General features: G+C 41.1%; 1 protein-coding gene across 1 annotated transcript in view; it reads right to left on the bottom strand.

Moving 5' to 3' along the window:
- ARMC1 (armadillo repeat containing 1) overlaps positions 1–11938 on the bottom strand; it is a 28692-nt gene extending 16754 nt beyond the window's left edge. The window contains exons 1-2 of the mRNA XM_084260210.1: positions 11741–11938; positions 7960–8051 (exon numbers count right to left, since the gene is read on the bottom strand). Of these exons, the coding sequence (XP_084116336.1) occupies positions 7960–8051; positions 11741–11932 (284 nt within the window). The 5' untranslated portion in view covers positions 11933–11938. The remainder of the gene's footprint in view (positions 1–7959; positions 8052–11740) is intronic.
- Positions 11939–17263: the final 5325 nt, after the last annotated feature.

Raw genomic sequence — 17263 nt, 5'->3', positions numbered from 1 at the left:
AAAAGGCTTCAGAGTAGCATTTGCTAGACGAGTCTGCATAACAGACACAAGCTCCATGTTGAATTTCACAGCAGCTAGTTCCAACATCTTGCCTGCTAATGAACAGTAATCATTTAATGGATTTATATAGCAGAAATAATGTTTATTATACGGCCTCAACAAATTGCACTGGGGTTAAAAAAATTAATAATCTTATGGGTAACAACTCTCTCCAGTCTTTTCCAGTAAAAGTTCCCAAATACTGTCATTAAAAAGCCAGCCCTTCCTGGTAACAATGCTGTAGCAATCAGGTGCAAGTATAGGTAGTGCTGGAATTGGGCTCTGCATTTTAGGAACATCCTGAAGGAAGTCAAATACAACTTCCTGCATTGCCACTACACCAATAGCATTAAGAAAATTATATAATAATATATGATGAAGGTATATAATTATTGGGACAAAACCCTTTTATGTCTTAAAAGAATCCCCACAGTTTGTTGTAGTTTTGAGAAACTTCATCTGATTATTTCCTTGAAATGTACTGGATAAAGTTTAAAAACCCCCATGTTTACAAACTTACACATCAGGGCTTCCCTAAACAAATCCTGTGTGAGTAATAAGAATTGAACTACAGGAACAATTTGCGCCACAGGGAAAAAAAACTAAAAATATGCAGATTTAGTCTATGTAGGCTTATCTGTGTCTAAGCTTTGTATGTGACATTTGCCAATATACTTAGTATTCATCTATTTGGCAGAGACTTCAAGTAGGTAACTTTGAAAACAACTATTTAAACACCTTATTTTTGTAGTCTTGAAGTACGTACTTGTTGGCAATAGATTTATTTTTTTTTAAAGCATATCAATATTAGCAGCTTCACTGCTAGCCAAAGGGACAGCAGTCACACAAAACAGACTGAGGCACACAACAGAGTTTTTTAAAAAATCATGTGAAATTGATGATGTAACTATGTAATTACAGAATGGGCTAAAACTTTTAATTTGTTCCAAGTTATTATATAGGACTTCCTACCTGCAAAATGTAACGCAAATCTCATAGAAAAAGATACTTTAAAGTGTACTGCAAAACAGCTAAGTATAAAAACACATTCCTAAACAGGAATATAACATATTCACTTTGCATTAGTTGTTCCAGAGTAAAAATCACTTCCAAAGCTGCAAATGAAGACAATTTCATCATTAGTAGTGTTTGAGGAATTTCCTTTTGTTGGCACATATTGTCTGTAATACCCATGTGAAGCTCTAAGTTCTAACCACACACCAGCACCTGTGTTTCTTGCTTGAACAGCATTCATAAAAAAATAAAAAGGAGCATAAAGGTAAAAATCCAAGGACAAGCATCATCTATGGACATATTCACCATAACCCAAAACCAGACATATAATACCATCAAGGAAAGATGAGAAACCTCACAGTGCTAAGTATCTACCAATTCTTTTTTTCATAGATAAATGGCTCCAGCCTAAAGTACTGCGAATCCACACCTGTGCTAAGTATTAAATACTTCAAAACATAACTTGCTACTTTTATTTCAAAGCACCTTGAACCTCATTTGCTCTTTATTTTAGTAATCTGTCAGAAAAAAAATGTATCCCAGAACCCACCTCAGCACTTTTTCTTACAAACTCAATAGCAACCAGTGAAGGTCACTGTATCCCTCACATGCCTTCAACACCAGATGATGACAAGGTTTACCAAGTGTTAAAGGCACCCTGTGTGCCATTACCACTCCTGACTATTAACCCCTGCAGAGTATAAATTCACATTAATATTTCACCATTCAAATGACCCTTTACACTGGAATGGTTGGCAGTCAAGCCTTGGACTGGCTAGTCTCACATTGTCCATCTTTCCATCCTCTCCATCCTCTCCCCTGTCTCTCCACTCCATCCTATATATAATCTCCTGCAAATACCACAAACCCCTTTGACAGACAAAAGGAGCATTCAGTCACTTAGAACAAATAAAATGATGTATTTAAAGAGGACATACTGATGTTTCCTAATATTTCATTGGAGGGGTTTTGGCAGAGGATGCCTTTTCAAAAATAATTTCAAAAGCAATCTATTTCTGCAACTTGTCAGATTAGCAAAATATACAATGAAAACATTCCTTAAAGAAGCCAGGGGTGTGGGAGGGGGATATGAAGCCACTTTGCTTAACAATGCTGAACAAAACAGCCTGCAGATGTCTTCCTACTGTGACCATCTATTATTAAAAGCATACTGCTACAGCACTCAACAGCCTGGAGCCCCACAGCCCAAAGAGATGCACCAGTGACCAAGGCTGTAATTTCCTAAAAGCTCTTACCTTCTAATAGGCAAGATGTAACAGTGAAGGTAAAACAAGGAGGCTTGGGAAAATAAAGGGAAAGAAAAGGCCAGGAAAGTTAATATGGAATAGAGAGGGATGTGTGTATCACTCTTGTTCCAGGTGATACACTGCAATTTGTAAATCATTTCTAAAAAAAAAGTTTTGGAATCTCCTGCTCACAGGAATATTTAAGACATTGGATAACCATGTTTTTCTCAAAAAAAAAAAAAAAAAAAGAGAAAGAAAAGAGTAACTTCTCAATACACAATCACAAATACAGCAGAGTCCAAAAATAATTAGGCAACAGAATCATACTTCCCATTACCCAATCTCAACTGTTTCTCAATTTTATCTCTACATACAAAGGATTACAAAATTATTATTACTGATTCGGGTATAAGAAAATAAAATCTCTGCAGTCTGTAAAAAAGCTATTTCCTTCTCTTTTGCAGAGCAGAATTCCAATCAATAGCATAAAAGTGTAAATGCAGTAAACATTAAAAAGTTTACAGGCCTTCTTAGCTGTAATTTCTCAAGAAGTATTATTTTTAAGCCAGTTATGATATGGCAACATCCCCTTCACCATCAGACATCCCCTTAAATATGTAGCTTGCTTCCTTTCTAATTAATCCATGGCCTTTGCCCCATCTTCCCCCAACCATTCACCCTCACAAAAGAAAAAAAAAAGGTATGCCACACTAAAAATACAAAAATTGTGGTACTATATCTCTACCAGTTTAATTTCAGCAAATACTACCTGAAATACTTGGCTTTTCTCTTTGTCAGACATCATAAATTTAAACCTGCTGGTTTCAGCAAATAATTAAATTTTCAAAAAAATATAGGTAATTAAGACTACCAAAAATTAAAATTGAGTAAGAAGTCAGCAATTATAGACTGCATGTATTTTACCAGATATGCAAGGGACTCTAATTAAACACATATTAATTGCCCTAATCTTCTTAGGCAAGTAATAAATTGGAAGAGCTGATTAATGCACTGGATTTAGTTCAGCTTGTTAAATCTGACACCCTGGCAAAGGAAGACTATCTTGAGAAGCTCTTTTAGCTAAGTAATTAGAATTTTACTCTCAGTAATTTGCCATTCCATAGTAAGAGCTATTTACTATATTGATTCTTCATTTGTTTTGTGTTTTTTTTTTAAATTCGTGTTACATTTAAACAGTACCATTATGCTGCTCATAAAGATTATGAAAAACTATGAACTTTGACCTTTACTGTCCATCAAAAGTCACTTTCACTCTGAACACAAATTAGTATATTTCCTTGTAGGCTATAAATCCTAATTAATTTTAATTCAGGAAGCTGCTAATAACGTTTTATAAAGTCCATACGGACACATTAAGTCCTCCATACAACTCATAAAGCCAGCAACTAAACCAGTTTTCAATATTAAATAACTGCTGATGGCTGCTGCAATACAATGAAACCCCATCCTGCAACGTGCCTCAACTTCCCCTCTCTCTCTATTTGCACAAACACTTCTACACATACACTTAGAGGTCCTCAGTCACCTGGCAAGGGAATGAAATACTTCTGTGATAGCAATAAAGCAGTATGAGCCATGAAAAAGCAAAAAAAAGGTTGGAAACCTACAGGTAGGGATTTTAAAGGTCTGATTTCTCTCCAACACTGTTACTGCTCCCTAGCTTATAACATCGAAAGATGGACCAAGTTTCACTTAATGAGCAGATGTGGATGAACAAGTATGAAATCTGCCCTGCTAAGGAAAAACACAGCAAGCATAGAATAGGACAGCAGAAATTTTTATAGTTGAAAGTACATTTGAAGTATTCTGTGAAACTTGAACAGATTCTCATATGTCCTAGCAAATGCAGAAGTGTATAAAGCCTTTCATATGACGTATCTCAAAGTCATACGTGTTCCAAATCAAGTTCAGACTCAAGAAAAATCCTAAATATATAAGTATCTCACTGCCTTCACATTTTTATTCTGTATCCCTCAGAGCTGACATTTCATAGTTCTGCTCTAGAGCCTATAAACTCCAGGCTTTACATCTAAAATCTGTTACTCTTCTGTTAGAAAAAACTAGTGCTCATACATCTTGAAAAAAATACTGTCACAGTGAACCACAAACCTACCCTTTGCTCCTTAGGTGAGAGGTAGCACCAACTAAGGAGTCAGACAAATGTTTATTTTAAGCAGGAAAATTATTTTCACAAATGAACTATAATGCTTTTTATAAACAAATACCAAAAAGCTGAACAGATAATACTGGAGGACTGATAAATCATTTAATGAAACATTAAAGTACCTTGAAGAACTACAGTTAAACTTGGATACGTCTCAAATATTTCCTATTTTCCATGATGCAGTATGAAGTCTAATTACTGCTTATCCATAGATAAACAGGTGGCCCTCACTTTCAACTCTCATCCTCCGTAGTCTTATGAAGTAATACTTGACCTTCATGATAATGAGTTTTAAAAAGCCCTGTATTCTCCTTCCATTGGTCACATGTTACTGCCAACAAAAGGATTTTGGCCTGTGCCTGACAGTCCCATGTACTAGTACAAGAAATTGTAATCAGCAAACCAACTCCAACTATTTTCTGGTTGATGGTATCAATCATTTAAAGATCTGTTAGACTGGTTAGCTGTAGGCAGGTTACAACAAGAAATTCCACCCCTGAATTTGAGGTCTCTCAGAGACTTTGAAGACTTTCAAAAAGCCACTCACATGATGAGAAAAACCCTCAAACTTCAGGGTTTACATAACTGAAAGGAAGAGAGAGCTGGAATTCTAAACAAACTCTTGACTTCCTAAGCACAGTGTCAGTTCAGCACTGTTGAACATCAACTTCAGCCTGAAATATGACAAATCCTCAGTTTGCAACTCGCCTCTGTGCATGCAAGCTTGGTTTCACTGCTTGAAAATGTAACACAGCTTTACCAGTAGAAGAATACAGTTTGTCAGGATTCGGTGCTGAAGAGAGAAAACCACTGGGTATTATTCAGCTAAGTGAGAAGTCAAGGAAAGTGAACAGCCAGAGTTACAAAATCCTGAAAGGGTGAAAGGGAAAGATTCAGACCACATCATATTCTTAACCTGTCAAGAGCAAAAAGCCAGTGACTCCAAGTTCTGCTCCAGAAGATGCTCGGTTCTGTCTTGCTTGGAAGAACTGTGTAGTAACTGGAAAAGCAAGATTTCGTTATCTTCTTGTATGTTTTGTAGCATTTTAATAGCACTTCACCAAAAAAAAACCACCCCAAATGAAATTGTGGAAATAATGAACCATTCAATATGAATCACACAATGATGAGCTAGGTACACATATTCTGGAAAGCACACTGGAATCCACAGCATGAAGTCACTACGACCACAGCATTTATTAATGTTTAGTTTCAATTCAAAGGACTACAATACCTTCTGGTAAAGTGACATCAGATTAAGAGCTACACCCTGATATTTGTAAAGCACAACTGAAGAAGGTCGAGACCTTGTTTTCTCCCTAGACTTCCTAACACAAAAACCCAAAACCAAACAACCACCCAAAACCATTGGTTTTTCGTGACAAAAATAATTCTACATCTATCTTCTCAGCACTTTTCTACCATCTTTCTCCATATTTCTGCAAGCAATACGAAACTTAGCTTCAGCATTTCCTGTCAACATTAAAGCCTAAAACCCTGACAAGCACATGACAAAGTCTTGTGTTTGAAGATGCTGTGCATTTAAATTTTCATGATATCACACTTCCCAAATGTTACAGGCATACAAATCAAATCCATGTTCTTCCCCTTGCCAAAGAGCTATCTAGAAAAAAAGGACACCTACAAGATTTCTAGTTTTTACTGACTTATCTCTCCTCTTCTGCACGTTTCTGAACTTCACACTCTTTTGGTCCTTGAAATTGAAATGTAGAAAAAAATTCTGTTGAAAAGATTTCCATAAAATTATTTCAACAAAAGTTTTAATTATGACTGCTTCCCAAACAATATCTGTAAACTACAGAGACTGACAACAAACTACTGTGTCCCTTTGAATAACTTCTTAAGGATGTCCCTGTGCTCTAAATAGAAATATAATCTATACTAAAAGTAAGTTCTTCTGAAATACATGCCTCATTACCTAAATATTTGTTATTGTAATTATAAAAGTAGCAAGCAAAAGCTTCTGTATATTTTACCCGAATTACACTTGTCCTTAAAAAGGTGAATACTGTAAGACTTAATTCCATTTTCCTCCCATACATCGTATTAAAAACACCTATCATTTTAAAAATTCGTAATTATTGCATTATTCTAAACACACAAACAAAAAATAAATGAGAGAACTTTTCTCTTCTGAATTCTAGTCATGTAGCTCATCGCCCCATTGAAAATACTGGTTTTAAATCTTTTGGGGGAACTATTGAATAACAAGTTGACTTTTAGGTATAATGCTGAATTTCATTCCAAAACATAATCTTCTAAGTTTCAGCAGAGTTAAAAGTACTTAAAGGTAAACGGTTTTAATCTTCCTTAGATCATATATCACATCGGACTTGTGTACAGACCAGAATTCCCCCTCCAGTTCTTCAGGATCACACCTTCAGATAAGCAGTGTCAGAGAGAGATACAACAACAAAAGACACACCATCAAAACCCAGAGGAGCTATGGGATAAAGGAACTAGCGCAGCCGAGCCTTGTGTTTTGCTTCATAGAAACTTGTAACTTACACCACAAGTGATACATTAGAGATTCAGCATTAAAGATTCAAAAGCTTTCCACCTGAATCTTTAATATACAATTTCACTTGTGTTTCATCCTTTTCTAAATAATGGTTTTAAACATTGAAACTCTGCGGCAGTAGGGCTTTTCTCCTCCTCCATGGAGCAGTCTCTCACACCTGAAAAGTCCAGTTAACTAGAACACTATCAAACTGCATAATCACCTTTTGATTACTCGATGGCAAATTAATTTTTGCCATGACACACTGATCTTTGAAGGAGGTTGTTTTGGGTCGTTCTGCTAATGATGATTCATCCTAGTTCACATTAATTTCTATTACCTGCAGATGTGCATCTTCTCCAGCGTGCATATACCCACATGTTCCAGTATTTGAGACCCAACAGTCAGTGATCTTAGCAAAATGCAACATTTACAAAGTTTGAGATATAACTCAGCTGAGGCATTCTGCAAAGAAATTAGAGACCACTACAAACCCTACTAACTTCTACTCCACCTGCAAGATGTTTCCTCAATACACCTTTAAAAATACATTGTAACAAATACATTGCATACACAATTTCCCTTTCCAAAGCTGGGATTCAAAGAGCACCTGAGACAGATGCCAACCAATTTCATTAAATGCACTAGTGCAAGGCAACCTTATACAATGGTGAGAAGCTTTGTAGGAGAACCTAAAGGGAAGAGGCAAAATTAATTATCTGTAACAAAGGCAAGAAATTTGTTGTTTGGAAAATTACTTTCAAATGAATATTTCTTGTAGATTACAGTCTAAGACCTTTGCTGTACTATAAAACTAATACCATTGTTTGCAGCCACATGACCACCAACAAGAAAAAATGCAGTATTTAAAATCTTCTATACAAATTCACAGTCCTAAGTTTTACTTTGCATCAGAATGTTTGCACTGATCCAGCAACCCAGCATAAACTTACTTCTGTATTACATTCTGTAAGCTGAGCATCATGCCCAATTCACTTTTCATCTTGTCTCTGTTGGCACGGCACTCTGCCAGGTATCGGAGAGCCTGAAGGAAAGAAAGAGGACCACAGCAGATCACCAACCCCTGCAGTACGTTACCATTCTGTATTTTTTAGCATACATCAGCCAAACATTCACAATCCAATTTCTAGTAGGAACGTAAAGCGTATTATCACCTACTGTGAACGTGAAAAAACCTGTTCTATTATTATAAACACATAGAAGGCATAGAATGTCTAATCTATAGGAAAAGGGTGAGAGACTGGCTTTCTTTATATCAGCTAAGAGAGTCTATGGGACACTAGAAGCTGTCTACAACTACTCTAAAGCCTTTACAAAGACAACTGAGCCAACCTTTCCTCTACAACAGTGGACAAGATAACAACAGGGGAGCAAACACAGACTGCAGCTTGGAAAGTTGAGATCCAGTATTACAAAAAAGTTTTTTTCACTATGCAGGGAGTTCAACACTGGAATAGATGACCTAGGGGATTGCAGAACCAACGAGACAAAGCTGCAACTGACCTGTCTGAGTGTTGGTGACAGTCACAATTCAGGCAGGAAGGTGAAGTGAACTGGCTTCCAGAAGTCCCTTCCAACAAACATTTATGTGATCTGAGGTCTAAAGTATTTTTTATGCACTATGCTTCTATTATAATTTAAAGCAATCCTACGGGCTACCCCAGTACTAGAAAACTTACCACCAAATTTCTACTGGCCACAGAAAGAGGTCTAATACATTTATAATCTTCTGAAGACTAATTGCAGTATTCATCACTCCATACTGGAGTAAGAATAGAAGCAGCAGCAAGCTGCTCTAGGTTATTGTTACCGACACTGGGAGTTTACATTTATTTCTTGGACAAGGTTTTGTTTATTTGACTTTCAAGGTGGACTCTTGGCACAACTTAATGTTGCTAACCCCAGCCAGGACCTGTGTATTTGCATGCTCCTCCTAACATAATCCTCCTCCACTTAAAATGTCAGTCCTTTCCATGAGACATCTTTCTCCTGTCAGTGCTGACACAGTTTTCTTAGAAGGAACCTCCAAAGGTGCACTGTGCTTTAATTGGTGTTTTATAGATGTATGTACAAGAACTGCACTTGTAAAATTCTGCAACGCACAAATACAGCTGGTTATAAAAAGGGGTCTGAGATAGCAAGGTTTAGAAGTGCATCAATTTTTTAAGTATAGTCATATAATACCTACGCTGCTTAACAGCTGGTTTAAAAATAACACACTCCTTAATCCCTTCAGAGAGAGTGAGCTAACTATCTGGGCTTCTTTCTAAACCATATTCAGCAGGTATTAGGTAAAACTCAAGACCACTTTATTGCCTTTTGAGAAATCCTGGCAGCTGGCTGGCACGATAAAAACTCCAAATGGGATTTTTGCTATTTCCTGAGTATCAACAATTGCAGCTGTATATGCATTTATTTTCTTAGTTTCCAACTATGGGAGATACCTGAATGATAGGTCTGAACTGCTGACTTCCATGTTAAGACATGTACCCTTACTGCCACAAAAAGCCGCTCATTTTTATTTATCTAACTCCAGACAATTTAGGAAGGTAAAGGTCTTTCTCTTAACAGCTAAATCTTTGAGTCAAAATACAGGCCACCTCTTTTCCATTGCTACATATTCTTCATATAAAAACGCAGCTTCCACTAGAACAAGACCAATGACAAAGTTATCAGAACAACTTAAGTGATCTGACTTGTCAAGTCTAGGAAGTCCTATTCCTCTTGCCCCCTATGGGAGTCACAAAGGTCTGCACCTTCAAAGAAATCAGATCATTTATGCTTATTAAATCACAGTCTACTGAAGGCATAGGGAAGATTAATGTTATGGACCTAAATCCACCCTGCGTTCAGCAAAACACTTACCCACGTGAGTTTTAAGCTCACAAGTAATTTCACCATAATCAACAGAACTATCTGTACTGGAATATACAAATACACTGTTGTCAAAATAACAAAAGACACATTTGATGTTTTATGAGTGAAATGTTAAGTGCACTTTCTTACACTCACAGTCCACTTTTGTTTAAATTTTAGCCCAAATTTAAGAGAAAAAAAAAGTATTATTACTGGGTTACTTCTGATTTTATTACTGGGTTTTACTGATTTTATTACTGGGTTACTTCTGTAATTTTAATTATTTATTTAAATCATTCAAAGCTGTTAGCATTTGAGGTGTACAGTAAAGAATTCCTGGAATCAAAACTAGAGTCAACTACAGAAAAATATGCCACTTCTTAATCAGACACCACAACTACATGTGAGGAGGAAAACACCCTCCCTGAAAGATTCTGCTACATATCAAAAATTCCTTGTTATGTGGAGTTAATTTTGTAATGATCACAGACTGATTACTGAACCTTGTGCAGGCAGCAATAATCTGCCCAAAGACACAAATGAAGGAAAAAAAGAATGAGACATCCAAACAAGATCCTCTTTTAAGATCACAACCTAAGGAAACTGCACTGGAAAGAAAAAATAGTGCAACATATTCCCAAGAACCATAACCTCAATGCAAAGTTCTTCCAGTGAAGAATGTTGTAGTCTCACAAATGCTATGGCAAGGCTACCCTAAAAACCTATTAGCAGGACAAAGGTCTCCTGGATTATGGCACCTCATTCCCTGAGCCCAGAAGAGTATCAGAGACACTGAAGTAATTCCAAGAAGATGACTAATATCCACTGTGAAGTAAACCAAATGATAAATAGATAATTACAGTAGCGATAGCTCTTGATGTTATAAAGAATAAGGTATACTTCTATGTAAAAGCCAGAGCTCACTACTCATTAAATGTTTCACATTGTTTAGAATTCAATAATGACACCAAAAAAAAGGAAAAAAGGGTACCACAAAAGCTTTTAAATTACTAAAATCTAGTAGAATAATTTAATTACTTTTAACAAAATCTTGACTTTTGTTTGTCCTGTTTCCAAATAAGAAAACTTTTAAGTTATTATTTAGGGCCTGGATGAGAAATAGTGACTTTATGATTTAGAACAAGGAGGAACTGACAAAACATTGAAGGAACATAAATAGATTTTTTTTCTTTTGTGGGCTTTTTTGGTTTTGTTGTGGTTGGAGGCAGGAGGGTATGTGCTTGTTTAGTTTTAATACCATGACTGTAGTCAAAAGCTGGAGCAAGGTGCCAGAGAGATTTTGGAATCTTCATCCTTCGAGGCGTTCAAGAACCAAGCAGACACAACCCTGAGCCATGACGTGAATACAATTAATTTGAGCATGGGGTAGGACAAAACGACCCCAGAAGATAATTTCTAACCTAAATTAACCTATTTTGGGGGGTGGGTTTTTTTTGGTTTGTTTTTTTTTGTTTGGTTGGGTTTTTGGGGTTTTTTTTAACACAATATGATTGTGAATCACTGTGTATATTTACCAACAACTTAATCTTAAGAAAGAGACTTCAGGGTGCTTACCTTTTTCCACACAAAGTGAAATAACTGTATTAGGGGAAAAATGCAAAGTAAATGAATCTCTTCTAAAAAAACCCCTATGAATTCTCCTGGAATAACGTGGTGGTGGTGTTAAACAATTTTTGAAATACATGTTTAAAAAACAAGAAAAACCTCAAACACCCATAGACTACTAACAGAACATATAACTAGGTTTTATTTTTTAAAGTTTTACTTTTTTAAAGACATACTAACGAAGTTACAAAACATCCCACTGACAAACAAATTTAGGTCCACAATACTTACTAGTAAAGCTGAATGAACAACTGGAGGGTTGGGATGGTCCAAAAACAGAATAAGACCTGGCAGACATCCTTGATCCTGAACAATGGCCCGTCTGTTCAATGGATCAGCTGCTAGATCTCGGAGCTGGTTAACTACAGATAGTGCATCAGGCTCCTCACTCATAGTAGAATTCATTTTTTCTGCACCATGCATACAAAATACCTGCTGGGGGGGGGAAATAAGCTGTATTACTAACACTGCATCTGTGATCAATTAGAAGGCAGGCAAGACAAAAGCACAAAGACACTGATTTGCTATACCCATAAAAGTATAAAAAAACCCAAGGATTAGAATTTATGGAACATGGATGGAATTGAAATTTGTAAACCAGAAATCTAAACTTTCTCTGCAGAGAACAGGTAGGGTTGCTTAACAGTATTTTGATTTCTTCCCTGTACATAACTTCAGACCAGTCAGCCTTTACAGGAGTGTGTTTAGATTGGGTTTTTTTTAATACTACTGACAAATATTTCTAAGAAATCCAGTTTCCTCACAAGACACTCTATAAACATCCTTCTGTATAAACACACATCAAGTCAAAATATCTATTTTCAGACTACCTTTAGCAACCAAATTTTACACAGATGTGGACCAGAAGAGCCAGCAAAATACTAACACTGCATCAAAACCAGCACACATTGGTATTAATCCAGATCTATACATCAAGTAACTAGTAGAAAGCTATATTCATTCAAATGCAAATACGGTTTTAGAGGGTGGAGTTTGGAGTTGCTTTTTTTCTTTTCACTAGAACCCTCTCAATAGAAAGCAAGCAAGCCCGTCATGCCTCGCTCCAGCCGAAGTCCAAGCCACTGTATCAATTTCAAAGGAGACACGTGTAGCTTGAGAGTATCAGACTCCAGAGCTGTTAAGACAGGCAACAAAAGCGTAGGTTTACTCACGGGAGAAAACGCTACATCTTGGTGTAAAAAGAAAAAACAACCCAAGTTTCCCCTCAGAAAAGTGTCTCTGAAACTACTAAACACACTAACTGTGGTCCTGGTGTTGCCAGTACACCAAGTAGTAATTTTTCTTAAGGCACAAAAGTGTGAGTAAATACGTACTGATAGTGCTCCCTTCATTTTTTTTTCCCTGCATAAAGCAAAGCAAATTTCAAAGTGGTCACATTCTTTTAACATTATCTCCCAAACAAACAATATTGTACATATGTGATATTGTTTTCTTACTGAAAGGAGGCCTTTCAGCAACAGAAATTAATCATGCTAATCAAAACCAACAAGCCACAAATATGTACTTTGGTTACGATAATCCCTGACATTTTCACACAGAAAGAATGCTGTTAATCTCTCTGTCAGTAGTTTTTCCTTCAGGAAGAAGAGTGCTCACGTGAAAAGTACATGCCAATAATTAGTATCCAGACTATTTTTTTTTTCTTACTATCCCAAGTCCAAAAGAGATCAACTAGGAGATACAAGAACTCAACCAATAAACAGTAATTTTTATTTCCAAAGTAGACAACTCTGAATTTAAGAAACAAACCACAACTCTCTGTTATATTTCATTAATTACTTTCTGTAGTTGGCATGGGAACTTATGCAAAACTTTCAAAAATCCATTCAACTGACGAGCTGATGCTAACCAGTCTCTGACTTCCAGCTCTGCATCCTGAGCACCAGTCATTCCTACAACTCACTTCATCCTGATCACGTTTTGCCTTTTTTTTCCTCTCATCTACTAAAAAAGCATGAAACCAAATTTTACACCCCTCCTGTCCCCTTAGGCCACACTCACATTCATCCACTGATCCTTCCTCCCTCTCTCCTCAGCCACAACTGAGACAAGTGAACTTCTTACCTGCAACAGCCAATTTCTATGAAAAGGAGCATGTCCAGCATTTTTAAATGTAAAAAAAAAAAATCAATTCAGCTGCTTGCAAAGTTTTAAGAAGTTATCTAGAATTTGGGGGCCTAGCAGAGTAGTCCAGTACCGCCTCTTTTCACCTCCTCGTAGCGCTGAGATAGGGGCTTAATAAAGGCACCACAGATCTCTCCGCTCAGGTAGGCCCAGGAGAGGAACCACCACAGCCTCACACCCCCGCTGTCACGCCGAGCGCTCCCTAAACTGCGGGTCTCCCAGTCCGGCTGCGACACGGCCCCGGGGCTCAGCTCCCGGGCCCCTCGCCCGGCGAAGGCACAACCCTCCAGCGACCGGCCGGCGTGAGCTCCGGGACGCAGGCAGGGAGGGCAGGAGGGACCTCAGCCGGCCCCGCCACCGGCCCCTCTCAACCGCCATCCCGCCCTTCCCCAGCGCGCCCCGTTCCCGCCCCCTCCCTGGCTCGGCCCGGTCCCCTCCCCAGTCCGTACCGTCGCAAAAGGCGAAGCCGGGCGGGAAGCTCAGCCCCGCGCCCCCATCGCCCGCGGGGGCGGCGCGTCCTGGCCAGCGGAGAGCAGCGGGACGAGGCCGACAGCAAAGCCCTCCGCACACACACCGCCCGCCAGGCCCACTCTGACCCCGGCACCCAACCACCACGCCGCAACCCGATTGGCGCGGGCGGGCCCACGCCCTCCCGCCACTCACGAGGCGCTTTGTTCATGACTGCGCGTGATTGGCTGTCGCGCTCCGTGACAGGGGAGCCGCTGCGCACGCTGGGAGGCGTAGTCGGGAGGGCGGCGCGGGGAAGAAGAGGAGCCACTACTTAAATTAACTACTTCATCGCTAATTTATTGTTTGTCCATGGGCGGCCGCCGCCAGCACTCGCATCCACCGATCGCGAAGCGCGCCCTAAGGCAGCGCAGCGTACAGGTCTTCCCACGGAGGCGCTTGGACGCGCGGAGCGGGTGCTCCCCACCCCCAAGCCCGGGCAGCTCCCTGTGTTTTACTCTCAGCGCGCCCTAACGCTACTGTCAGGCGCACCCGGCTGTCAAGGCTCTTCATCTCCCCCTTCCCCTGCTCCATTCACAGCTTCTCTGCTCAGGAGCTTCCGAGGGAGGTTCCCGGTGGAGCCGGGACAAACCCCCCCCCCACCCCAAACAACCCTCGCACGTGGGGGAAGGTGGGTTTCCGAGCTGCCCCGTCAGCCGCTCCGCCGGTCCCACAGACACTCTCCTCTCGCACAGCAGCACTCGCTATCCTTCGCTGCGCGCTTTAGTGGGACGCGACCGGCACCCGCGTCCCGGTAGCTACCGCTGAGGCTCCGGAGTAGCGCCCGGAGACACCCCCACCCCGCTCCCGCCCCCGAGGAGCCGCCGCCTACCAGCGACCCGTAACCGCCCCGGGGCCCCTTCGTATTGGAGGAGGCCGATCACGTGGTCCGGCGGTCACTGAAGGGTTTCACCCCTCTCCTCCGGGCCCAGTGGCTGCTGGGTAGGTCGCCGCGCTGCAGCCGTGTGGAGGGCATTCGAGGTCCCGCCTCTCGCGGCCGCGGCGGCGATTGGCTAGGGGAGTGCCGGGGAGTCCGCGGATTGGCTGCTGGGGGAGTCGCGAGCCGCGGTGGAAGAAGCGGGTGAGAGAGCGCGGCCGTGGCGGACGGAGGGTGAGGCCAAGGCGGCGGTGCGGGTGGCGGCTCCTTGCCCGAGGCGGCCCGTGGGCCTCCCCTTCCTCCTGGGCAGCCCTTTTCGGGGGGGGGGGGCGGCGCGGCGCTTGAGGGGGAGCGCGACCCCGCCCCGGAGGTTGCTGCGCTTAGCGCGCCTCTCCCCGCGTGCCCTGCGGGCCGCTGCCGGGGCGGGCAGCGCTCCGCATATCCGGCCCAGCCGGGAGGCCAGTGCGTACGTGTGTCATGTTGGGGGGGGGGGGGGTGTGTTCCGCGGGGGTCTGCCCTCGGGAGCTCCCGCGCCGGCGCCGAGGGGAGTTAAGGGTCTCGCTGCGCGACTCGAAGCGGCTGCAGATCTCTCAGGGCGGCCCCGCTCACGGCTGCTGTCCCCGGGCAGGGCGGCGGGATAGAGCCGCCGCCTCCCGCTGTGAGCGTGGCAGCGCCGAGGGCCCATCTGGGGCAGGGCAGGTGGTGGGCAGGCGGCGGTCTTGCGAAAGTGGGTGCTTGGGCCGCCTTTCCCGAGGAGCGGAACGGCATGGCAGCGGGGCGGGGGGTGGGGTGGGTGGCTGTGGGGGTCGAAGCTGCCGTTCCTGCAGGCAGGTTGACCGAAACTGAAGCCTTCTTGCGTTACTGTGCCGGGAGCGACAGGTGGGAAATCATGTAAATACAAGATAATCCGGGGATAATCTGGAGAAGTTTGAGGGAAGGCTTTTCAAGGAGGCTTTAAGAAGCAGCGGTGGCATAGAGAGGGAAAAAGGGCCTAGTGTTTATCTTCTGTGAGCTTACAGTGCTTGCTTTGTATGCCTTTAGTGGGACCGCTGCTGTGCTCTGGTCCTGCTGCAGTTGTCATAAATAAGTAGCTTGATAGATGCTCGGTTTTACTTTGTTGAACAAGCTGTCGAAATTCTGAGTGTGAGTAGTTTGAATGCTGACACCAACTGTAGTGCATTGATCTCTTGATAGCGTCAGCCAGACGTCATTAATGTTTACCTCCAGTCCTCGGGCAGATGTAGTCCTCTGTAGCTCTTGTGAAGATGAGACTTAGACTGCATGAAAAGGAAATAATTCTGTTTTCTGATATCCATTGCTTTTTACCTAGGTGATAAAGAAGAAAGGGAGCTAAGCTTTCTGAATACTAGCTCTGAGCATTCCAGCTAACTTTCTGAATCAAAAGTATTTTCTCTGTGGATGTCACTAACAGAAAATCAATTGCTTTGTGTAGGAAATCAACATTTTTACAAAGAGATGTTTCTTTTAAAAAAATGAACAAGTAAAATGCTTTTTCAGACTAATACACCCTTTCATTAATAAAATTTGCATGCTCTTGTTTCTCGAAGATGTAGCAGAAGAACTGGCATTCACAGCAATGACTAGGGAGGTCTGTATGTCTGGCAGGAAAGTGTAGGTGTATGCTTATGCCTGTATAGTGCAACACAGTATGGTTTAGAGATGTTGAAGGATTTCACTGTGCTTCTACTGCACCATGTAGGTATAATCTCCACCAAACAAAGGCTTCTGATTAGACTGGTGTTGAAACATGGATTTTTTTGATTCTCCCTCCTTAGTTGGCAACGATACTTTAGCATGGGAGATGTGATGAATATGGTTTTGCACTTTGAGGTATATATGACTGGGCTATATTTTTGAGAAAGCTTTAGCAACTTCTATTGCAAGCATGTATTGCTTTCAATTCTTGTTTTAGATCTCACGCTGATATTAGCTTAGATAAGCCCTCGATTGTCCCTATAGTATTCAGTGACTTTTGTCTCTCTCTCTGTATCTTTCCAAACAGGCATTTCTGAAAGTAGTAAGACACTTCATTATTTGTGGCTTCGAAGCCAAGAAACAGACCTCTGTATTCAGCTGAGTGATCTCTGCCAAATAAGTTACTTATAACTGGTCGGTGTCAATTCTGGAGAGGGTCCAGTCCTTTATCAGAAGATTCTTCTGCCTGTTTGGCTTACTGCTGCTGTGATAACTTTTTGCTTGCTTTA

This window comes from Gallinula chloropus, assembly GCF_964237585.1.
Source record: "Gallinula chloropus genome assembly, chromosome: 2".
Lineage (NCBI taxonomy): Eukaryota > Metazoa > Chordata > Aves > Gruiformes > Rallidae > Gallinula > Gallinula chloropus.
Note: the sequence above shows the minus strand (reverse complement) of the source record. Positions and strands in the feature narration are given on the sequence as shown.